This window comes from Macadamia integrifolia, chromosome 9 (assembly GCF_013358625.1).
Source record: "Macadamia integrifolia cultivar HAES 741 chromosome 9, SCU_Mint_v3, whole genome shotgun sequence".
In the NCBI taxonomy this organism is placed as follows: Eukaryota; Viridiplantae; Streptophyta; class Magnoliopsida; order Proteales; family Proteaceae; genus Macadamia; species Macadamia integrifolia.
In genome coordinates this window covers 19586007-19611790 of record NC_056565.1, presented here as the reverse complement: position 1 = coordinate 19611790, position 25784 = coordinate 19586007, and the positions used below count along the sequence as shown (strand labels likewise).

At 38.5% G+C, this 25784-nt stretch overlaps 2 protein-coding genes, 1 long non-coding RNA gene and 1 pseudogene across 3 annotated transcripts; 2 read left to right on the top strand and 2 right to left on the bottom strand.

The window, feature by feature from the left end:
• Positions 1–3684: 3684 nt before the first annotated feature.
• On the bottom strand, positions 3685–5999 carry LOC122087979 (trihelix transcription factor GTL1-like). Its single transcript, XM_042657122.1, has 2 exons — positions 5412–5999; positions 3685–5102 (listed from the first exon to the last, which is right to left on the bottom strand). Exons 1-2 carry the CDS (start codon positions 5822–5824, stop codon positions 3854–3856), a joined length of 1662 nt encoding a protein of 553 aa, XP_042513056.1. The 5' UTR covers positions 5825–5999; the 3' UTR covers positions 3685–3853.
• Positions 6000–9417: 3418 nt separating this feature from the next.
• On the bottom strand, positions 9418–10303 carry LOC122089593 (probable pre-mRNA-splicing factor ATP-dependent RNA helicase DEAH3; the record flags this gene model as incomplete). The annotated part of the gene is given in 7 exon segments (XM_042659319.1): positions 9418–9475; positions 9477–9628; positions 9630–9707; positions 9709–9998; positions 10001–10050; positions 10052–10266; positions 10268–10303. Coding segments are annotated over 7 exon segments (879 nt in total), but the record flags the coding sequence as incomplete, so codon positions are not given.
• Positions 10304–11633: 1330 nt separating this feature from the next.
• LOC122088356 lies at positions 11634–13607 on the top strand. The gene is made up of 3 exons (XR_006143051.1): positions 11634–11673; positions 13221–13388; positions 13463–13607. It is a non-coding gene; the product is annotated as an uncharacterized LOC122088356 (long non-coding RNA).
• A 1161-nt stretch (positions 13608–14768) lies between these two features.
• On the top strand, positions 14769–17745 carry LOC122089808 (annotated as a pseudogene).
• The last annotated feature ends 8039 nt before the right edge of the window (positions 17746–25784 follow it).

The window sequence follows — 25784 nt, the reverse complement described above, 5'->3', positions numbered from 1 at the left end:
CAATAAGGGTCACATCTAAGGGTGTCAATGGAACCAAGTATTCGGTCTGGATTTGGTTTCGGTTCCAAGGATTGTTAGTGTGATCCAAAACCAGACCAAGTCCAGTCTCGGTTTTAAAAATTGGTCCTCGTACCCAACCTATCCGGTTCCGGTCCAATCTGGTTCCTATTTGGGAACAAGCAATAAACAAGGGCAAAAGTCCCTAGCTCAATGGCCCATTGAGATTTGTCTCAAACGCCCAATTATCTGCAATGTGACAAATTGGATGAGTCTCAACATCATATTTATTGATAAACAACAATAATTTTCAAGTTTCATTTAAAAAAAAAAAAACACTATTGGAGATCGAAAATCAAACAAGTGCAACGTTGTAGGAGATAGAAAACCGACCTACTATAGTGTTAACATCATATTTATTGATAAACAACAATAATTTTCAAGTTTCGTTCAAAAAAAAAAAAAAAAAAACACTATTGGAGATTGAAAATCAAACAAGTGCAACGTTGTAGGAGATAGAAAACCGACCTACTATAGTGTTGTTGAGAAGAATTGATCGATTGGCCGCCGGAGAATTGTGAGAAAAGGAAGAAGTGAAGCTTTCGGCCATTATAATTTTGTCTAAGACAAAGAGTCACTGCTATGCTAATCGTGGGAAGAGCAAGAATAGAACACTTCAAACTTAAAGAGTTATAGTCAAATAGATTATTTAACGCATGGTTCATGAGTTCTAAGGCAAAACAAACTTATAAAAAAAAGAAGAAGAAGAAGTAGGAAAAGAGGGTTTTACCGTTGGACTATAATTGTAACTCTATAAGATGATTTATCATTTAGTTGATTAATTATGTCAGGTTTCCATATAAATCACGTCAAGTTTTCAGTTAAAGAGGAAAAAATGACATTAAGTTATTCGGTCCGATTTCGGTTAGATCCGATGGTTCTTGGCATAAATCCAGACCCGGATTGAACTGAATAATAAATAATTATTTTAGATCCAAGATTTAACCATAGGGTAATTTTCAGTGCCACCCCCTGAAAAATACCAATATTAGAGGGACACCCTCTCTCTTTCACCAAATTGGACTCGGATCCCTTGCCGTCAGTCATCGTTAAAAAATATATTAAAAATGCTGACATTAGCAATTCAAAATTTTCTTAAATACCATTTTCCCCTTAAAAATAGGAAAATACCAAAATTGCCCTTCATGGTTGTATTCCCAAAATCGATTGAAGATCCCTTCCGCCACCGCCGCCTCTGCTCCATATCCGTCGCGTGAGTCACTAAGTTGGAGAAGAAAGTCGGAGTAGTCGATCGGGGGCTGCAACCCCTTCCGGTGAAGGCGCCAAACCTTCTCCCTCACGTCCTCCTCCATCGTCGCCGTCGCCCCTGCTCCATATCCGCTGCCGACAGATCTGGCCTCATCGATCCAAATACCGACGATGGAGACCTGGACGAGCTCTTCAATGGACTTATCGGCGGTGAAATCGCATCAATCCACAATGGCTTCATGCCTCGTATGGTTGTAAGTACTGACTCAATGAACTCCCCCTCTGAAACTCTCTTAACTCCACCGAATCTGGGCTGAAACCCTCCTTGGCCAACGAACTCCCCCTCTGAAACTCTCTTAACTCCACCGAATCTGGGCTGAAACCCTCCTTGGCCAACGAACTCCCCCTCTGAAACTCTCTTAACTCCACCGAATCTGGGCTGAAACCCTCCTTGGCCAACGAACTCCCCCTCTGAAACTCTCTTAACTCCACCGAATCTGGGCTGAAACCCTCCTTGGCCAACGAACTCCCCCTCTGAAACTCTCTTAACTCCCGATCTCCTTTCTCTGAAAAGCTCTCTTTAAACTATGAAAATCTCCCTCTAAAACCCTATTCCTCATTTAAAGAACCCACAACTACTGGCTGCCATGACCAAAGCCATCACCGAGGTCGCCCAGATTCGATCGTAGGGATAGTCGACCTTGAGGTTCAGAGAGAGAGAGAGAGAGATCTTGCCTTCATTGCTCCCGTTTTCCACATCACTGTTTTTCACAGGCGTATTGAAAACAAAATCTAGCACTGATCCGAATGTAAATATATCAGAATATTTTGATTTTAGAAAGCGACCGAACAAAGCTGTAATATATTATGAAATATATTGGGACATCATATAGGAAAGCCGTGGCCGAGGTCACCCAGATTCGATCGTAGGGATAGTCAGCCTTGAGGTTGAGAGAGAGAGAGAGAGAGAGAAGAAGTTGGAACCGCCGATGATGGCTATTGTTGCAGACGCCGATGGTAGCTGCTGTTGCAGACACTCAGTGAGAAATAACAAGTAAAATATGATTTATTATTTGTTTTCATTAAAAGAGTAAAAATGTCCTTTCAAATCTTTACTTAACAGAGATTGACGACAAGGGGTCCGAGTCCAATTTAGTGAAAGAGAGGAAGTGTCCCTCTAATATTGGCATTCTTCAGGGGGTGGCGCTGTAAATTACCCTTAACCATATTATAATGGATTGGATTCGATTCAGGGTATTCGGTCCCAAACTGGATTTGGTTTTTGATTTCGGTTCCAATTTGACACCTTTAGTCACATCACTGAAGGTGAAGAAAAACTTAGGTTGCATTTGGTAATCATTCTATTTCAAAAACAACGTGTTGTATCAAAATCAGAATTTTTTGTTTCTGTGTCAAAATTCCATTTTGGAACAGAACTCAAATATCCAATATTTCTCATTTTTGAAACTTTTTTTCCCAGTTCATTTAAAAAAAGGAAAAAACGAACAATGAACACTAAACGGAAGATCATCTATTTCTTGTTCCTATTAAAAAAAAAAAACTAGAAACACTTTTTCAAATGACTACCAAACACAACCTTAATCTCTAAGAAAGTTACTAATTAGATATCAATCTATTTTGTTATACAAATCTAATATATTAATGTAGCCAATGCATCAAAAACTGTTATTTTCATTATGTCCCTGGGGAGAACAAAACTGTTTCTAATTCTTTCCCAAGAAATACCATGTATATAACAAATATGATAAAATGACCAAATTTCACTCCATGATCGACGAACCCTTCTGGATATTCTGATATTCTAATGAATACATTTCAACTTACCAAAAAGAAATCAACAGATTAATTTTCTTCAAACTAAAGTTGTTGGCTTGCCAACCAATTTGAATTTTAGGGTTGACATGTCAAAGTGATTTACCCAATCAAGCAGCTATATAAGGAGCCCATTGATTTAGTGGATTCCAAAGCCTCGCCGATCCACCCACCGTATTCTATTTGAATGATCTTGCCTATGACACTATCACGTGCGACGCTGACGATGTTGACAGTTTTGACTTTGGGGTGGTCGGAGTTTTTCACACGGCGGTGCTACAGCTTACGTATCCAATTCCCCGGTGGAAGAAAAAAACAAGAAAAAGGAAAATATATAGGGCATCCCATCCCACCGACTAACACTACGTCACTAATCCCCATCACTGAACATTGTCATGCGGTGGACCCCACCCCAACAGAACGTGTATAAACTGATGTGATCTCTCACATGGTCACATGCCACCATGGACTACCCCTCTCTCTCTCTCTCTCTCTCTCTACACCCCTGTTTTCCAATTTTCGAAATGTCGGTGCCTCACTCTCTCTCTCTCTCTCTCTCTCTCTCTATATCTTAAGCTTGAGAAGTGCTTAACTAAAAATTATTTCTCCACAATAGTACATTAATTATTCAAATAATAACAGAAAATTAAGAAGATACAGTAACCACAATGATTATGAGAGAGATTAAAGGAGGAGATTTCCCTTTTCCTAATTATTAGTATTCAAATTCTAAGGGGGGTAACTGGGCTGAAGTCTACTTACCTTCATCAATATGAGCAATGGTTTCGTCTAAACCATTCTTAGGTAATCTGAAATGAGTCACTGGCGATTCCGAGCGATTTTCAGGTGAACCCGGATGGTTTTCAGGTCCTTCAGAAGGTAGGGCAAGTTTACCTTGATTGTACAAACTGCTAAGTTGATGGAAATAAGGACAAGTTTTGGAGTCAGGAGACCTTTTCTTGTTTGCATCTCTGGTTTTCCTGAAGTACTTGTTTATGTTCTCCCATTTCTCTTTGCACCTTTTAGCACTCCTCTTGTAACCCAACTCCAGCATCCCTTTTGAGATTCTCTCCCATAGTGGAATCTTTGAGTTTGATCCTTCTTTGTCTTCACCACTGCTGTGGAGATTGCACCTGAGGTTTATCAAAGAGTACACCTCATTTCTTGGCCATCTTTTGCCATGGTCTTCTTTATCACTGGATGTGTAATTAGGGTTTTGGGGAGGTGGGTTTTCTTGGGTGGTAAGGGATTCTGGGTTTTGTGGGGTTAGATCAGGAGTTGATGAAGAACTGGGAATGTCTGGAGGATTGATCTGGGTTGGCAAAGAAGTAGGGTTTTGAGGAGCTAAGACCCTTGTAGATGAAGTGGGAACTTGATCAGGGTATTGTAATGGAAGATCTTTTCTCAAAAAGAGGCCTTGGAATTGAGATGGACATGAACCAAAGTTCTTCAGGAATTCAATTATAGTGGTCTCTCTATTGCATACAATAGCTTGTTCACGGGCTCTAAGCTCAATCTCCCTATCCATCCTAGCCATCTCTTGTCTTCTCCTCACTTCTTCTCTAGCCATCCTCTCTTCTTCTTTCCTCTCCATGTCTTGAAGAAGCTTGTTTTGCAGTTCCTCTTGCTGGACCATGATCTTGTTCACAATTTCCTCACAGAATCTCTTGAGCAATTTAAATTTCTTGTGTCTTTTCCTCTTCTTCATTCTTGAGTTTCTGATCACACATTCCTTTTCGACAGTAGGGTTTACTAAGGTTTCATTTCCTGAGTTCTCTTCAGAATCGATTTTCATCTTTGCACCTTCTTTATCACTCATTACCATCTTTTCAACTGATGTCTTGGGGTTATTTGCCCCTTCATATAGAGCTTCAAGCTCATTAAAGTACCTGTAATTCTTACTATAGCTAGTGTTGTCGTTGTTGTTGCAGTATTTGCTGAGCTCATCATACTTCTCTTTGCATTTCTCTGCACTCCTTTTGAACCCAAGCTCTGCAAGCTTCCTGATTTCACCAAAAAAATGTAGAAATTGAAATGGGTTTTCTCCAGTTTTCTCTTTCTAATTGGTTTTCTGCTGAGTAAGGCAACTTGACATAGCCCATTGGAGATTTGGAGAGGGATTTCCAATTTCCATTATATTAACAAAAGACAGAATCAAAATAGAAATTAAGTAATCAAGCTAACTATAATCTACTAGACTTGTAACTGAATACCGAAATAAGGGGAAGATGCCATAGCTGGCAATCTAACCCAGAGATAGGAAACCAGAGAAGTAGCAGTGGTGGAGCTTAATGGATGTGGACAGTATGTACCTTGAAACATTTTCCCATACGAAGTCGGTGAAGCCGGATTGGATGCTAGATCTGACCCTCCACAGTGCAAGTATCTCTTCTTCAGTCCAAGGATCTGCTAGTTGGGAAGTGGGTTTCAAGTTCAAGCCATGGAGCTCCCTCTCTTCCTCCACTTGCTCTTCTTCTTCTTCTTCTTCTTCTTCATCTTCGACTGTGGGTGATTGCCGGTGCAATTGGTGGTGGTGGGGTTGGAGAAGAGGAAGATGAGATTGAAAGATGAGTTCATGATGTTGTTGTTGTTGTTGAGGATGGGAAGGAGGGGGATCGAGAGGTGAGAAGCAAGGTGAAGGGGAGACATGAAGGGGAAGAGAGAGAGGGAGAGATGTTCTTGAATCTATGAACTGGTAGAAATGGTCTGGAATTCCATTAAACATGTTTTGAGTGAGGGGGAAGATGTTTCTTTTTTTTCCACTGTTTTGCTCACTGTAAAATGGGAATTCCTTCCGCCATGGAGAATGAATCCAACGAAACCAAAAGTGCTCTCTCTTTCTAGATATCTTTCTCTCTCTCTATCTCTCTTTTCATCGAAGACTTTGTCTCCTATCATACTAAAGGTCCACTCAATTTTTTTAGCTTTCTAGGGGGTCCCTTAGAATCCTATGCAAGATGGCTGATGCTTATGATGGTTTAATAAGGGCAATCAATAATCTCCACACGTGACGACATGCAGAACAGAGGACCTCACTCTCTCTCTCTCTCTAGACCAGTGTACACTCACCATTGATTTTCCTTTACTACAGCACACGTGTAGTTCACGTTCTCACTGAACCATCGATTGTGACAATTCCATCGTGGGTCCCCTGCCGACACTGCCCCCACTGGATGTTTCAAACCATCCGATTCCACGTGTTCTCATGTCTATGATAGGATGAACTTGAGACTGCATGATGCGTAATAAGCCTCATCATCTAGATCGGCGATTCCACTTGAACCATTTTTAATCTTTTTTTTTTTGTCTTTAGGGATAAAGACACAAGTCAATTAAAACTCGTCGTGTCAAATCGTAGTAAACTTACGTTAATTAACGCCGTTTGTGATAACGGGGGTTATTTAACACTGTTTTTCTAATTTCTGATTCTGAAAAGCCGTCATCCTCACGGTACTTTGCTGTTAGCCTTTAAGAAAGAAACTGGGGAGTGACGGGTCGGTCCTATCAGGTTGACACGTGTCTGTCCAATGCTGTTGGTCCGTCCAATGACCAAATAGAGAGTCATTTATTATCCTAATTGGGAATTGACCTGATGGAGTCAGTTGATTTATCATAGGATTAAGGTTTAACAAGCTAGGTGATTGCTTAATCCACTAATACTTAATTTAATAAACGTATTTTCCTTTGATGGTCAACCTTTATAGGTGGCACACTATCAAGACCTAATTTGAAGATCATATCAGTTCACATCCAATTTTCTGGTGAAAATGATGTCGGATCAACCCCATATGATTGATATAAGATCGTAATATATTACTATGTTTTTTAACCGATGTCTATGATGACTCACTTTTAATCGAGTAATCATTTCTGAGGGGTTCCATTATGCTTTAGGGTTTTTTCCGTAGTAGTAGGTAGCCATTTCTTAAAGGATCACTCTAGCACCACCTTGCGTCGTAGAAGCGACTGCTCTGATCTCATTTATACGGATTTTGAATAATTGAACCCCATAAACTAACTTATAAGGTGAAGGAATTCAAGACCACACCAACACACATCAAATCTCTTTCAAAATCAATGATGAGATCATTCCCCTATATGAAAAAAAAAAAAAGACACAAGATCATAACAAGACCTTCACACAATTTCATCTGTTCGAGGCTCTAGTCGCTTTCAGATGTTGATGGCGATGATGAAAAAGGACAAACAGAAAAAAAATGTTTGGAATGGCAAAAATGAAGAACTAGTATTAGAAAGCAACTCTGATATCATTGATGGAGTTCAAATAGAATTCATCTTTAAAAACTAGCAATTAAAGAAAGGAGCTCATGTCCCTACAAGCTCTTACATCGCTTTCCTCACATCCATAGGATGGGTGCTTTCGTGTGGAACGCGACGGATTGATAGTTTATCAGATAGTGTTGGGGATCTAGAAGGTTGTATAGATGAAAGATAACGAAGAAGAAGAAGATGGTCAGGCCGGGTTGGGTTGTTCAATAGCCAAACCCAGCCCAAGGTCTCTTATCCCCAGCCCAAGCCCATCCATGTCCCTTTTCTCAGGTTGGGTATGGGGATATCCTTATCCAAGCCTAGCCCGTTAGACTGACATAAGACCAGCCCATCACAAATGTCTTAGCCCAAAATCGATTGATGTGTTAAGGAATAGTCAACCACTACAAACAAGGTTCAAACCCTAGGTAAATTTGATGATATTCTACTGGAAAAATCACCAGACCACCTAAAGCTTACCTGAGATTGTGATATTACTATATGAGAGTGGGTTCCCCCATGCTATCAAAGTGGGGAGAAATCTGCATGCCACACCAATGGATGTTCTGAAAAACATATCATTCACATGGGACCCACATATTTTTAATAAGAGAGAAAATGTAATAAATTAACTCATGTCAGGAAAATTGCATTCTAGCATCATGGGGAAGTTTTTCCTTACATAGTAAACAATATAATTTCATGTAAATTGGGCTTGGTTCAAGCTGGTACTCAATTCTAGCCCATCCGCTCCCTACCTCGGTTAAGAACTCTCAATCTTAGCCCAACCCACAAGATGAAAATTCCAAGCCCAAAATGACAGTTTCTGGGTGGGCCAAACTCATGTAGTAGTTTTGAAATCCAACATCAAAGAAGAATCGGATCAGAGTTTCCCTCCACCCATGGTGAAAGAAGAATCCTCTCCCCAGTCACCATTATCATCTACAACCTCTTATTGAACCTAGGAGAGGTATTTGTGACCAGGAACAAATAGTGATGACAGTTAATGATGAAGCTAATGTCCAATAATAAGGTCACATCATCAGTTGAGAGCATGGTTTCAAGTATTGGTTTGGGATCAGCCATATCAGATTGGTATCGGCTGAGATTGATCCCCAATCTGATGCCGATTTGGATCAATTATTCGAATCATTTTGGAGGTAAAATAGAGAAAAAATAATACCTTTTATAAAAATCAGGGGTAAAATAGATCGATACCCACCGATACCATCCCTAAATCCTTGGTTGAAAAGGAATTCTTCCGTCCTTATAGATGAAGAAAACTTAGTCCAAGAAATTTTATCTTAGTGAAGGAAAAATTTTATGTCTGGGACATAGCATACGCTATAGCACCCTCTTCTCTCTATACCTCTCTCCTCTCCCCCCTCTCTACCCCATATTGGTTCAACTAATAGGCGGCACTCATTGGCTCTCGCTTGCTCGCTTAACCTTTGCTACCGGTAAGAAGCACTCACCCTTAGGCTATGTTTGGTTGTAAGGAGAATAAAAGGGAAGGGAAGTAAAATTTCCATGCTTAAAAAATAAATATATGTAATCATTACCCATGTGACTTTAACATTAATTTCAAATTATTCCATAAAATTTCACTTTACTTTGCATCTAAAATCCTTTGCTACAATATGTAAAATACATTATTACTAAATATGATTAAAAAAATGAATTAGTTTATACAATCATATAGGGTAATGACCATAAACATTTCTTTTTAAAGTATGAAAATTTCTCTTCCCTTTCTTTAAATTTCTATTGTGATCAAACGGAACTTTAATGAATTAATTTTACTTAAAGAAAAAAAAAGAATCGGGAGAACCAACAGCAAATCAGATGAGAATCTAAACACGAATTAGAATCGACTTTGTGAGAGGGAAAAAGAAGAGTCTTGATCAGGTCTTTGTACAAGAACCATTGTTGTACAATGTCTGATCAACTCATGAAATCCACGCTTTTTCTCTTTTTACAAAAGGATTTCACTAGATCAAAAAATACAGAGAAATAGAGTAGAACAGAGCAAAACAGAGCAGATTATTCTCACAGATCTGTAGCTTGCTTCTTGTAAAGCTTCTCAAGAACACGCCTAGCCTCACACTGGAAAATTAGAAAGTTCATAGTAGTCCGGTGCTATGTCCAACAGCCATTCCCCACAAACATCTGTAACTGTTCGGTTAAATTTCCCAGACATCATTACATACTCGTTGTAAATCACCCACTCTGGCTTTCGATCAGTGCAGTTTGAACTCTGAAGGATGAAGATCAACCTGTTCACCGTCTTTCATAGTCAAATAGCGACCAGAAGAAGGTCCAGAACTCTCAAGATGTGCCAACCTGCGTGAAATACCAGGCCAACGTAGCTTTCCTTATGTTGGTGTAGTAGTCATGGCTCATGAAATCTATGCTAGGTAGCTTCAGATTGAACCTTGCCACAATGAGAACCAATTGTTGCCTCACATCATCAGCAGCCTTGAGAGCCTTATGGTTGATGAAATTCTCGTAACACCATTGAGGGTCGTCCTTGTTTTTCTTGTATTCGTGATACACATTCAAAAGGATGAGATGATCTCCATTAATATGTGCAAATCGAGCTTTTGCTTGGTCTGCAGCTCTCCGATCAGTCCCTTAGGCCGAAGAAAGCAATTGGGTACTGATAGCATTGCTGAAACAGAGAATTTCATTGGAACAGTTGAATTCGGAACTCACAATAAGCATTTTTGACATCTGAGGATCCAAAGGGAATTCACTCATGATCTTCCCCAGTTTAGTCAGGTTCCCTTCTTCAGTTAATTCACCCTAGTAGTTCAAGACATCCAATACTTCTGGCGCAGGTGAGTCCATGAAATCGAAATGGACAAGATCATCAATGCCAAGCTTCTTCAAGGTCAGATACAGTGTTTGCCAGATTTGAGCGAAGTATTTCAGGGAGAGTTTGTGGGTGGAGAATTTTATGTTAACTTTCCTCTGTATAGTCTGAAGCATTTTCCTGGTTGTGTTCTTCCTGCACGCCCTGATCTCTGGTTGGCACTTGCCTTTGATATCGGTGAGACCAGCAAAGATTCCAACCTCACCCGTGGATCATGGAGCTTTTCCTTAGCAAACCCAGGATCGATAACATGGGTTTCGAGGCCGGATTAGGTTTATGCACGAGAATAATCTCACACATCCCTGATCCGTGGATTTGGAATCTATTGACGTAATGAGAATAATCTCGTACGTAAAACCTTCTCTGGATTCATAGGTTTCACAGTCTTTTTATTTGGTAGGAATGGGAAAGTGGAAACCTTTCAAAACCCACAATAAACAAGAATGGTGTAAGGGTAAACTAGTAATAAAAACTGAAAAAATAGGGGTACATCTGTCTGATACAATAGGATTCAAGACGATCTTAAACGGTATCAACCTAGACTGATCCCATGACCGTTCTCGAGATTCAGAAGCTTGATCGATGGAATGGTGGAATGGACCTACCTATTTAAGGAATGAGTCGGTCATATGTCAGGCTCGGACAAGTTCTGAGCTATAATAGGACTTTAAACGGGTAATGTTCCAATAAAACTTTAAACGTTTTTTATTTGTCTTAGATTTAAGATACTTTAATATATTTTATGAAATCACCGACAATTTAGAAAAGATATTACACTTAATTATACAGAATAATTGATAAAAATATAAATTTATACTTTATTCTATCAAAAAAATCAAAATATACATATAAATAGTAGGACTAAACATGTCGGGCCAAGTCAAATTTGTATACGGACAAGCTGGTTAGATACCCATCAGGCTTACGCGTTGCATCATATACTACATATTTATAAATAAACCCAACACATTTAATAAACGGTGCAAATCGAACTAATTGATCAAACTCAACCAATCGGTGCGAGCTTAGAATTGACCAGGGGTTAAAATGTCGAGAAAACGTGGTTATTAGAAAAATCAAAGTATTTTTTTCAGATACTGATCCATGCCGATACAATTTTTAGTTTTTATGGAAATACAGATATCCGATCCGATACCGTGTGGACTAAAACCACGCTTAGGACCCGTTTGGTATCGTTCTGAAAAAATGTTTCTAGCGTTTTTTTGTTATATTAAAATAAAAAAACGTAAAAAATCGTTGGGTGGGATTATGCTGTGTTTCGATTTTTTTGAAACGAAAATTGAAAAAAAAACGAAAACGGAAGCCAAAGTCGGAACTCCAAAAAGGAATTCCGTCACTATAGTTTCGTTTCAAAATCCCTAATTAGGACCGATCGTTCCCGATAGCTGGAGCGTGAGGAGCATCTGCAGGTAAACCCTTCTCTCCTCTTCTTCTTCTTCTTCTCTCTCTTCTTGTCTCTTCTTCTCCTCTGTTCGTACTCGTTTCTTCTCCTCTCTTCTTCTCCTCTGTTCGCCTTCTCCTTTCTTCTTCTCCTAGTTTCGCCTTGTTCTATCTTCTTCTACTCTGTTCGCTTTTCTCTTTTTCTCTTTTTCTCTTCTTCTCTCTTCTTCTCCCCTGTTCGCAATTACTAAATAACTGCACTCGTAGCTCATTCAATTACTAAATAACTTTTAAAGCAGTTTCCAAGCCTTTTTAACTTCTCGGGGAAGCACAACTGCCAACACTGCGTGGTATATGAACTACTTTAATTTTTGAAGGGAGATGGATGCATGTGCAATCCCGCTTGAAAGGCACCACAATAATCACTAAAATCTGGGAGTTTCAGATGCTATATTTTAGGAAAGATGGGCCCATTTTTTCTCCTGGTATATGTGCTCAGTAAGGTCATACTATCAGTTCCTTTTTAGTGGCTTTTAGATGTTCCAAGGATTTGGGATCAGTAGTTATCTTCTAGTGGTTGAGGTTTTTGTGTACGTAACATCACTGCAAAGAATCTTGAGATTTTGATCAGATAAAGTTTCCATTTGCTAAAAACATGTTGAATATGCAAAAAGGGTGAGGAATGTACTGCAATCTCCACATCGTGTGATTGCAAAAACAACTGGGAGCTATAACTTGTATCTACTCTTGATGAACTGGGTGGAATGTGTGGAACTTACTTGGATTCTCCTAACAACTTGGTTTTTGTCTTGTTTGGGTTTTTGGTGGCATCCTATGGAGAGTGATAACATTTCTATTTCTTGGGTGGTTTTTTAAGGAAATCAACAAATTTTAGGGAAACCAATGGCTCTGCCTAGGATAGTTATGGACATTTGGTCCTATCTATTCCACTGGGTATCTGCAACTAATGAGTTAGCAGGTATTGGTAAAGCATCTTTTGGACCAGATTGAAGTTGTGTTCTTATTGTATATTGCTATTCCCTTTCCTTTAAGAGAGGAAACTTGAGTACTTTTGTGTACAAATCATGTATGATAATTTATTTTTCTGCCCTTGCTGATTAAAAATAGTAGTTATAAAAAGATGTCTCCTGAAAATGTAAAGGATTTGTAGAAGAGTCGATGAATATTTCTAAAACATGAGTGGCTTGTCAAGACTCAAGATTGTCATAGTAGAACTTGTCATGCCATGAGAGTATCCATCTCATAAATATTTTGCCCACTTCACTGGCCAAACATGGGTTCTCTTTTGTGGAACATCTTTGAAGTAAAACATTTTCTTTTAAACTAATAGTTCTATGCTAGAAAGAGGTTTCCTCTAAACCATATGTCAAATTACCCTCCTTCTTTTCTCTGTTATTCTGTCATGGGATGATTTGAGTAATTCTTCCGTTTTTAACTTTTAATTGAGCGGTAGTAGCAATGTTGTGTGTTATTCCTCTTACCCTGGGACCTCTAAGGGAATAGGGAAGTTCATTTTAGTCTCACCGCTTTGGTAATGAAATATCAACTTTGACAGGTGGTGTTTGAAGAAATTTTCATTGCACTTGATTCTGGCGCATTAGAGCAGCTGAAAGAGTTGAGTTCCAGGCGCAGAGCTGTTGAAGAATCAATTAATGAGAGCAGCTTCATGACAGAGGTTATTGCGAGGGAAATGGCAAGAGGATTGACTTCTCGTTATGAGCAGGTAGTCCTATTTTATTGATATTGAGCCATGTTTAGCATGTGGCTAGTTGCACTTACATTTGCAAAATGTATTAGGACCTGCAAAAACTGGAGCAGTATTTGCCACTTTTAGAAAATTTGATGATTCATGTTCAGTCAATTAGCAACAATCAAATAATTGTTCGTTGGACTTCAGGCCTTAAGATAAGATGGACTAGTGCTCTTAGTGCTTCTTCAATTTTCAACCTTAGGGGTGCAAAGTTCTATAAGTTCTTGGGATGAACCTTTTCCTTTATGGTGCAATTTTGCGAGAAAGGGCTTTGGAAGTTCTAACAGAAGGTACTTGAGCATGATTCCTCATTGACTTTATTTTTTTATGTTTCTCTTTTCCTATACTATATGATAGTTTTGGTTCTTCCAATGTCCAGATCTGGTGCAGTCTGCTACTTTGTACAGGAAAGCTGCCGGAGTTTATCACTATCTAGTTAATGAAGTACTTCAATCTTTAAAACCTCCATTCACTCAGGAAAGACCGCCAGAATGTACCTCATATGTGTGTTCCATTATGAGCTTAATTTGCCTTGCTGAAGCACAGGTTGGTATTTTTCTTCTCTTTTGGTTGTATGAATGGATCTTCATTGTGAAATTGTTGATTCCTGACGACTGCACCTTGTGTTCTTTTCTTGTTGCTACGCGTTAGGCTGTGACTACCAGAAAAGCTGGAGAAAAGGGTACTACTCACAGTCTTTTGGCTAAGTTACACTATGGCATTGCAGAGTTGTTTGATGAGGCTGGCAGTATTCTACATTCAGTGAAGAAAGACTCCAAAGATATTTCGGCATGCTTTGTGGTATATATCTTTTCTATACAATTGCAAACAAGGATTTCCTTTGTCCTCATTCAACTTTTCTTTTTCATTATAGTTGTCAGTTTTTTGCTTTTGCTTATCCTTTATTGATAGATTCTATGCTATAAGGATATCCATTTATCATGTCTATGTTTTCTTGTCTTTAAGTCATTAACATTTTGTTTTCAGAAATTTCTGTGAGCTTCAACTTATTTGAACAAATTTTTCTTAATTAGCTGGGAAACAGGAGTGATGATTGTATACTTGGTTAATATTTCATAATGATGATGAATGATTGTTGTCAATCTTCTTGTAAAATATGTAGGTCTTTGACTTAAAAGAAAAGAAAAAAAAAAACCGTTTCTGAAACAAGCATTACCAAACGGCAGAAATGTCGTTTCTTGGTTCTGAAACTGTTCTAGAAACAGATTCACCAAACATCCTTAAATCGTTTAAAAATGGCGTTTTGACACAGAAACTGAAATTTCCGTTTCTGACACGAAACGGAATTTCTGGAACAGAAACAATACCAAACGGAGCCTTAGAAGTTAGAAGCCGAGCCTCGAGGGGGACACTCGGAAGTCGGAACCTTCCATATTCAGAAGAAGAAAAAAGATAAAAAGACTCGGAACCCTTCTCTGATTTTTCCAGTGTTTTTCTGGCCTTTCTTTTGTTGTATTTTCCCCCTCTCTTCGCCCTAAATCCCTGACTCTCTTTCTCTCTCAGGCGGCGGATTAACCGTTGAGCCTTTGCAGATCCAAGAAAACGAAGAGACTCATATAGTGTTGGGGTATGCATAATACATCTTTTCTTTTTGTTTCTTTCTGCAGATTCTTCGCTCTTTCTATGCTTTCCGTCACCCGCCCCATGTCATTATCCTGTTGAAACTATTGTTTGTTTAATGCCATTAAGTCATGTTTATGGGTCTTGATTTCTTGCTCCGTTTTGTTTTGTATGTGTTCAGTTTTTATCTTTAATTCTGTAATCTTTATAATTTATTCCTCTCGATTCTACTTGGTTATTTGATTGGGAATTTGGGATTGTTAGGGATATGGGATCCCTTTCTTCTGGATTATTGTTCTGGATGATTGGCTCCTTCCCTCTGCAAATCCCTTCTTGCGGTTCACAACACTTCACTAGAGAACTTGAGAAGCACCACAAGTGATTGGTCTGAGATGGATAACGTCAGTTCCAATGGTGGAGGTCAGTTTCGCATTCTCCACCCTCATTTAATTTTAATCAATTTTATAGGTGATAAGAACAGGTCGTTTAGCCTCCTCACCATCATTGTATGTTTATCTGAATGTTTGTTTTTCCTGCCATTGACGGCATTGAATTGGAACACCAAAATCATAGCCGTAGCCAAACCCTTAGTGTATTTACCCACTGGTTGAGACCTCATGGCAACAAGCCACTTTGTGTCTTGAGGGATTAAGAGTATGGTGATGGTAAGAGTTTTTTGTTTTTTCTCCTCCCTACGTTCTAATTTTTATTTTATTTTTGTTTTGCTGTTTGGTTGAATAAAAAAAAAAAAAGGATCTGTCACCGGCGTGGCCCAGCGACTATTTACCCACCGGCCATCAGTGCTAATGGAGCCGCCATGACCGTTACCCGTGCGGGCAGAGACCATGGCCGAGCTTTTGTTGTCCATAGGTTGAAGAAGAAGGGGATTTATTGGGTAATTGAGAATTTTCTCATAGGTTTTTTGGTCCATTTCGTTGAATTGCATTAACCAATGCATAACTGATTAAGATCAATATTTCTCTTGTCCATTGTAATCGGTTGAGGTTGAGAAATTGTTTTTTAATCAAATAAGGGTGGAGACTGTGGAACTGACCTCCACCATTGGGATCGAAGTTAGCCATCTTAGACTAATCGCTTGTGGTGCTTCTCAAGTTCTCCAGTGAAGTGTTGTGAACGGCAACAAGCAATAATCGCTTGGTAGTCTTCTAGTTTCCACTGGTTGTATCTCAAGTACTCTCTCTAATGGTAAGAGGTAAAGTGCACCTAAGTGGAACTAGGGACCCCAATCACCTTATATCTCTCCACTCAATAACGGCCTCCCATCAAGGTGGTTATTGGAGAGAATGTTTGTGTATATCTCCACTACCTTAAGTGGGGAGTTAGAGTTTGCTATGTGCATAACTCTTTTACCCCCATATGCTGACGTGGCATAGGCCACATCGGCTAACACATCTATCATGTTTTTTTGAGCCTTTAGTTGGTTTTTGGTGAATTAAGTTCCTCTTGGGTCATTCTATACTTTCTGTGGTTCTTCCTTTACATGTTCTCTCTGCAGATCCCTTTCTTTGTTTGTTGATGATGTGGTTTTCAACTGAGGTATCCTGCATGTAGGTTTTTTTATTTATTTTTTATTGTGTGTCCATTGCAAAGTTTGAAGAAAGATATAGATGGATGGAAGGGAGATCAGGTGCTGGGATGAGCTAATTCCAGATGCGCTTGGGTTAATCTTCACCAAACTATCTCCTGAGGAGAAATTAACCGTGATTCCAGGGGTTTGTAAATCATGGAGGAAAGAAGTAATGGGGCCTTACTGCTGGCAAGAGATCGACATTTTGAAGTGGAGCTCCTTCCATCTCCCTTCTGAGGAGAAGTTGGAGCGAATGCTTCAAATGCTGATCAGCAGAAGCTCTGGTTCCCCCTGGAAACTGTGTCCCTGATCTACCCGACGACGTTATATTCTCCTTCATCACAGAGCAGTAAGCCCCGACTCTCCACAGTTATTGTTTGTACCCATTAGTCCAATTTTAGAATTTTATCGTTTTGTAATCCATGGATTTTCTGATCTGGGTTTTATCATTGTTTTTTTTTTTGGCAAGTGCCGGTTCCCTTCAGAACTTGCAGCTGCCAGGAAGCAAAATTAGTGATTCAATAGTGGAACAGGTTGCAGGGAGAATGTCTGCCATCACTGTCTTGGATCTTAGCGAATTTGATGAGATTGGTGCCCGTGCTCTGGAAGCATTTGGCAAGAACTGCAAATTGCTCGTAGACTTGAGAAGGAACATTTACCGAACGACAGTTAACAAGATTAGCCAGGACGATGAAGTCCATGCCATTGCAACCACAATGCCCAAGCTCAAGCACCTTGAGATAGGTTTCACGCTCATCACAACTGAAGGGATCCTTGACATTATCTCTGGCTGCCAAGATCTCGAATCCTTGGATGTGAGTGGTTGCCTGTATGTGAAACTTGATGAGAAGTTCCTTTATGAGAAATGCTCTGGGTTGGAGGTGCTAGGTCTGGATTATTATGATAGTGATTGCTCGGAAGATTGGACTGTTTACTGGCATTCTTCGGGGGGTTACTCTGAGTGGTCGAAGTTAAGTTATGATCCACGACTGTATATTGATGAGAGCTCTGATGGAGTGTCAGATGATGAAGAACCCTAAAAACTTTTTCTTTTATTTTACTTTTATCTGATGGAACCCTAATAAGAGTACTATATAGCTCAACTGAGTTAATTGAATTGTATTCTGCTGTCATCCCTAACCGTGGAGGATCACTTTGAATGTACAACTTGCAGAACAGGAAACTATAGTCCTACTCCTACTCATGGATAGAAATCTAATTGAACATTAAACTCAATCTAGCTGCCACCTCCACAATGTTATCGCATGTGATATGGCCAAAAGATCCCATCAAGTTGAAGGTTCTCTAGAACAAACCTTTCACTTGTCATGTAGTAAGTAAAACCATGTAGAGACTATATTCAACTGAGCGAGTAGAGCTCAACTCTGCCATTTTGGGGCGCCACATAAATCCTCCCATGCCAGAACTAAAAGACAGCCTTATAAAAACTTCAAATACAGTAGAACATCCATGAATATAGAAATTGTTATTCTATCTTTATTACATTACGGCTGATAACATTTCAAGTAGAAAGAATCTACTTGAAGCCCTAACATACATTTCCAGAATTTCTTCAATGAAGAGAATGAAGTCTACTTCTCTTGAAAAATATTTGGGCTTCTCATTTTCTTTTAAAATGACAATGAATTGCGGAGAAAGTTTTCTTTCACCGAGTGGTGATGTTCATCATTTCATCCTAGGTTCACAAACCCTTATAAAATTTTAGAACCTTCTCAAAATACCCTTTTAATACCCTCGCACGCATCTAAAGCCCCCGTGATGAAGGGATATGACTTTAGAGAACCCTAACCGTGTAGAAGCACTTTGAATTTATTTAGGTTGCGTTTGGTATTTATTAAGTCCTGGAAACGACGTTTCGTGTCAAAAATAGAATTTTTAGTTTTCTGTATCAAAATGCCATTTAAAAAAAAAAAATTGTGTTTGATGAATCTGTTTTAGAAACAATTACCCTAGTTGTTCCCTTTTTATATATTTGGAACGAAACCGAAATAACGGAACAAAATTTCGTGGTTCCATCATTTTGTATTTCTAGCGTTTTTTCTCTCCCCCTTATTGTTCCAAAAAAAAACTGAAAAACAATATTTTCACCCAAACGCTTTATTCCATTTTTTTGTTCTCATAGAATAGAAAAATGTCAGGATGACAACTAAACGCAGCCTTAGTAATACACCTTGATGGCCGAGCATCCAAACAAGCAAAACATTTGCAGAATGGGAAACTAGAATCCTATCCATGGTTTGTAATCTTGGATCATTGCAGGTGAGTTTGCCCGGATTGGTATTGGTCTAATTCGATACTGATCCACAGAGGTTAAAATGGAATAAAAAAGTTTAAGTGATCCAAGGTGATCCGGATGGATAGACCGATCCGAGAACCAAGGTTTGTAACCTTGGTCCTACCGATACATGAAATCTAATTGACTAAACTCAATCTCACCACCTCCACATATCATATGTGATATGACTCAAATACATCCGCTCAAGTCGAAGGTTTAATAAGACGAAACTTTAACTTGCCATGAAGAAATTGAAACTGTGTTAATGATAAGCCCTTAGTAAACATGTCTACAATCTGATCAGTAGTAGAAATGAAATTGATTACTTATTAATATCGCATTACTTTCTCACGCACAAAGTGAAAGTCAATCTCTATAATAAGAATCCATGTTTAGAAAGAACAAATGGTATCAGGTTTTTTGAGAAGGGTTTTTCTTAAGAGGGTTTTAAATTTTTCTTCGAATCAAATCAGATCAAATTTGAAGCCTTTTGAAGAAGAGATTTCATCAGGGCTCTTTCTCGCAAGATAGGACTATTGTTTTGGCTTGCGTTGCCATATCCAACCTCAGGATTTTCTAGTGGAAAGCATCGAATCATTTCAGACTTGGTAGAAGGTTTATTTTTCAGTTTCTTGAGAGAAAGACTAGTTTAAAGGCTGCCCTGTTTGTTTTAGGTTGGGCTTCGACCGCAGATAGAAAAGTTTGGGCTAGTAATGGGCTAGAGATTTATTCAATTCCTGACTACAGAAGCCCAACTTGAATCTAAAATAGAGGCCAGAAGGCCTTTCTAGTTCCAATTCTTTAGGTGCCTGGAGTCTGGTTCTTCTCCTCATGTAGAGTGACTTTCTCACATGGGATCTCATTGTTTATGGGATATTAAACCATGAGTCAATGGTATATTAGTTATTTTGACTTGTGGTACAGATATCAGTTAGGAGGTGAGATCCCATAAGGGATTGTTTCATTTTGGAGGTCGATTCGCTAGAATCCATATTACATCATAAGAGATGATTATGATCTTAAAAAAAATAACTAATGACACGACTCAACCCCACCAAATATTCATAATTCCACCCATGTTTCAAGCTCTCTTATATGTGGTTGCTTCGGATTAAGTGGTTGAGATAAAATCTATATTCTCAACTCATTTGATTATACAACCAGCCTTGATTTTTCATAAAAAATAAAAAATAAAACCAGCCTTGGCTCTCGTGTAAACTATGGACCAAAGAGAGAGAGAGAGAGAGAGAGAGAGAGAGACAGATCCATGAAGCTGCAGTTCTGTTCAACTCTACAATGAGATTTGACATTCCAAGCAGTGGGAATCGCACTAAAGGATGAATCCTATTCACCTTCTCCTAGGAAGTGTATGGGGAACCATGAAGACCGTATTCAAATATTGTTGACCCATGCTGCCATCCCCTAGCCCTCAATGTGTGAAAGGATAGGGTAACTTCAGCTGTCATATAAAGCAATGGTTTAATAAACAAAAGGGTCCTCTTGTGTGGAGGAGAAGGTTTGCCACTTTGCCCTCTTCCAAGTTAAGTAGTTATCTCTCTCTCTCATTTTTCTACTTGTTAGAAGGGAGTGTGGATTAGCTTGATTCTTATACAATCTGATCTATACGCATAAAATTTACCATCTAGTTTTTTCTTGTATAGATCTATGTGTGGATTATTTCGTCCAAAATGGTTCTCGTATGAGAACCTGATCCACTCTCTTTACAAAGTGCTTTGTTATTAAGTGATTTTAAATTAAAAAAAAAAAATCCCAAAAATGTCTCTTCTGAATTTATCATGGTTTTCCTCTCTCACAAGTGTCGAATCTACGACCTTTCAGATGTTGCTTCTTTCAAAAAAAAGTAATGGAATTTCTTTAATCCCACATTGGATTTAAAAAAGGGTGAGTCGAATCTACGACCTTTCATATGTTGCTTCTTTCAAAAAAAAAGTAATGGAATTTCTTTAATCCCACATTGGATTTAAAAAAGGGTGAAGTGAGACTCATGTGATTGATTAGTCCCACTCTGGCTCTTACAGCCTCAAATTTCATTTCCTTGTCTTTGCTTTTTATCTTTTTCTAGAAAAAAAAATTGATGGGCTCTAAATACCATTTTGGGACATATGTAAAGGCAATTTACAGTGTCACCCCTTAGAGAATGTTACAATTATAAGAACACCCCCTCTGTTTCACCAAATTAGACTCAGACCCCTTATCGTCAGTCACAGTTAAGAAATATACTTTATATGCTGATATCAGCTATTATATTTTATTTTAAATACCAAAATACTCTTACTTAAATAAGAAATACCTAAAATACGCATGTAATGCAGTACAGACAATATAGAACTTCTCTTCTGAGTCCGGAGTCCGGACTAAAACTAAAAAGATCCAAAACTTATTACACTTGATTGGAAATCTGGTTTGCCTACCATTCCACTGTACCCAAAGCAGAGAGTTGAAGGATAACATGGGAAGCAATGAGAAATTGTTAAAGCTCCTACCATTGCTATTCCATCTTGGATCAAATAGGCAAAATTGGGACTTCTGCTTACGTTTACCTCCATTAGAAGTATTGATATTTGCTATCTCTTCCATTACTACGTTTGTCATTTTTGAGCTTCCCTTTGAGTACAAAGACGGAAACCCATTTCCAACAAGCTTCTTTGCACGTCATTCGTCGATGTTTCAGGCATTCCTAATTGGACTTACATTGGCATTCTATGGATCGATTTGTGCAGTCCATCTCCGTAAAATTTATCCGCAGATCGCAAAGTGTTGCAGATGCTTGCGTGTTGCATCGATGGCCTCTGCTCTTGTTATACTCATCTGTGTTATCATTTTGACGATTTTCTAATGGATCAAAGAAAAACAGAGTAAATGTAGGGCTCTTTCATCCTTTTATCTTTATTTTTGTGTGCCATGACTTCTATGCAAACATCAGACCATGATGCCCTGAATATCAATATCAAACAGTATTACTTACTTGGGCTTTTAGCCTACGTATCAATATATCACAACTCTTTACAGAAAAAAAAATCAATATATCACAACTCCTGCAGCCCTCGATCTCTTTATTTATTTTGTTAATCGAAATTAATGAATATATTTCTATGTTACCGTCCATCGCCAATGTCACTGTCGTTGTGATCTCCAGAGTTTTGAAAGATAGCCTCTGCGATTGAGGTCTCTATGAAGGTGAGTATAGATAGGGATGAAGAGGAATTGGGTTAAAACATGAGCTTTAATAATAAGGGTATAACGGTCATTTAACTCTTCACTTCATAGTGCCTGACAGTAAGGGGTTTGAGTCTAATTTGGTGAAAATGAGGGAGTGTTCCTATAATATTAGCATTCTCCAGGGGATGACACTGTAAATTACCCTTTATTTAATGGCTATATGATACAGATGCTGTAGATGAATCTATGATATTGTAAACCATATCATTGCCATTTTTTGAATTGATGAGCCTTAAATGATGGTTGAGTGGAGAAGATTGTCTAAATCCAAAGATGTACATGGACCCTGCATGGTCCTGTTGTCATGAAAATATGATCATTTACCAAAAAAATATCATGAAAATATGATACCATTAAAAAGAAATTCAAATTCCTCAAATGGAGGATGATACAAAATTTTGTACCAAGCTCTATTCATTGGTCAACTGATGAGATATATCTATCCCTTTCAAACCCAACACCCTTTCTCATTATTTGAAGGTCTTCTCTTTTCATCCCTTCTTTTTTTTTTTCCCCTTTTTGATGAAATCTTTTCATTCCTTCATGTCTGTAATGATTCCATAGTAAGATTAAGATAAAAAAAAGAAAAAAATGAAGTGAGTAAAGTGCAACAGGGCGGGTTGGGCTGGGTTCAGAGTCCCATGGCTCAGCCTAAGCCCAGCAGAACCCTAGGTCTGGATTGAAATATTTCAGACCAGGCCCGGTCTTCTGGCCTCTAATGATAACCAATTTTATTTAATAGGTAGGCCTAAGGAAAGTAAACTCATGACCTCTTTATTGTGAAGAGTTGGCCCCTTGTCAATTAAGCTATCCCTTTGAAATTAATAACCCACTCTGAAAATATCAACTATCTTTTTGTCTTGTTTGTAGAGACTTTCATTCTCTTTTTTTTTTTTCAAACAAGAAAATTGATTAAATAGAGTTTTGTAACTTATACACCATATCCGACTTATAGATAGATTGTTTTTTTGTTATAGTCTCCTTGGCTATAGATTTAAGTTCCCCAACATATCAGTTGTTAGTTTTAATACAAAAATTGGGGTGGTTAGGATGGTTATTCATCTCTAAATATAATAATATTAATGTCTTCAGCCATAAGGTTAGCAATTGTTCATGCTTCCTTTAAAAAAACATTCCTATTTCTTCTTCGTCACTCCACCAATTTCTTCTTCATCACTCTATACCAGTTCCACTTTCCAATTCATATTCCTTGCTTTTGACATTCCTTTGAGCAAACCTAGAGCCGCCTCCTCACCATTTTCTCTTATGAACAAGTAATTCGCCTCACATAAGTTCTATTTATTTTGGAAAACAAAGCAAATAACCCTTGTATTTATTGGATTTAAATAGCAATAACCCAATTCCTAACTATATCATATATACAAGGCTAGGCAGGGTCGGGCTGAACTCAACCCAAGGCCTTAATTAGCCTTAGTCTTAGCCTTAGCCCTAGCCCTAGCCCAATCCGACCCTAGCTTGGGCTTAAGAATCTCCAACCCTGGCCCACCTTTTGGGCTGAAAACCGCAACAAAGGCCCTATTGGGCTCAATGTTGGCGGTTTGGGTAGGCTTGGGTTCGCCGGGTCATATTGTCACCCCTAAGTGTGAGTTTGTGTGGAAACAAAAACCTAAAATGATGTAGGAAACAATGAAAATCTCAGGGAGAAAAAAAAAATCTTGGACAGTGTAAACCACAGCTATCCTTATTAAGGCTTTTCTTTATGGAGAGAGAGAGAGAGAGAGAGAGAGAGAGAGAGACCCATATGGCAAAAACTTAAAGAGTATCAAACCCACACATTCTCTGGTTCCATTGTTCAATAGGGTTAATGTCATTTCATTGTAATGGCCCCCATTTTTATGTCCTACTTGATTTGCTTTTTCTTTCATGAGCAAACTTTCCTATAAGAAGCCATTCTCATCGAACAATTGAGTACGACTGTAAAGTAACATGTACCCTAGTGACCACCCACTTGCATGTTGCTAGTGACCTTAGTGCTACACCTTGGACTGCTACACTTGTAATGTGTGGACGAGGCCACTTAGCTACTGAAACAAATAGGGAGTGTTTGGGAATGGAGATTTATTTGTTTATTTGAGCAGATAAGCTCTCACTTCATAAACAAAGTACATCTTATTTCACTCATCGATCTACTTGTATAAGAAGCTGAAATAAGCAGTAGTCCCAAACACATTAAAGTCTTAATGGGAATGCGATGTTGCTTTAGAAGTAATGGTCAGTGGTGGAATTTGCTTCTGTTTCAGAGGATCTATTCAGAATATTTCAGATGGTTGGACCACCTGTAACACCGACCCATCATTTTTAAGGTCACAGCTTAGCCATGAAATCTCTGGACGTGATGATTTTCTTGGTGGGTCAGCCAGAACCTGACCCATGAATGACCATGACTTATAAAAAAAGAAGAAAGATGATGTTAACGAGAAATGAAAGATGATAGACAGTACTCTTATATGATTGTTTTATCGTTATAAAAGTAAAATGGGTGATGGATTGTCTTGGTGGTGGACGTAATGTATGCAAGAAGTTTTGATTTGACTGATCTATATGATATGTTAGGTAGACAAACGATACCTTATTATAGTCAGTCGTTATAAGCCTATGACTGATTTATAGTGATGCATCAAGTTGACAGTTGACGCTTATTATAATTAGTCATAACTCATCAATTTTTTTAAATCTGAAATCTTCATATAGTAGACAACATTTAATTGGAATAAAGTTTTGAATATTGATGTTGTCGTGGTCGTATTATATTAACAAGAAATGATGAATGAATGACTAAATACAAGTTGAAAAGTTCCCAAGACAAAGACAAAAAACTCTTCTTTTTAGGAGGGTGAACCATGTGAAGGGAAGTGCTTGGGTGGTAGTGGAAATTATAGAAGCTAGCTGCAGGAACACGTGCAGCAAGAATGGTGGTGGCTGTTGTTATGGTTGCCTTTCCAACAGTTTCCATTGATGAACTTTATCACAATCAATAAACTTCCATTCTCTCTCTCTCTCTCTGCCTGAAAGGATGAAGGTAGGTCTAAACAATCATATTCCCTCCTTACCTACACGGGTATAGAACCAGAGAGAATTTGATATTTAAGAACAACACTATCCCATGCTTAGATCTAACGACATTATTCTGTTCTTAAGGATTGCCCATATATTGGGATGGCCCCATGGGATCCTACTCAATGTCTATGTATGGTGTCCAAACATTAACGTGTGCCTAAATATATCAGTACGTGGCAACTCCACCACCCTTTGAGTTCAAAATTCTAATGGCGGACATATATGAATTTTATACCTGGCAAGAACAATCTTCAGGTCTTCCTAAAGCTCTACCCTAGACTCTTTAAGCCCTTTTAATCCAATAATAATCTCAAATTTTTATTCAAAAAATAGTGTTGCCACAATTGAATGGAATACCCCTTTTTCTTGCTAGTCACTTGTAATGCTAAGTCCATCATGGAGCCCATGTTCATTGAAACATTTTCACAAGCACCTTAAGATCACAACAATTCACATCAAGATAAAGAATATATTCGAGTCCTTAAAAAGATTTGAGTTAATTCCAAGGTCGAAACTGCTTCATTGGTCAGTTCCATCAGCATCCTCTATATCCACCAAGAGCCGTCCAAAGTGATCATGATTAAAT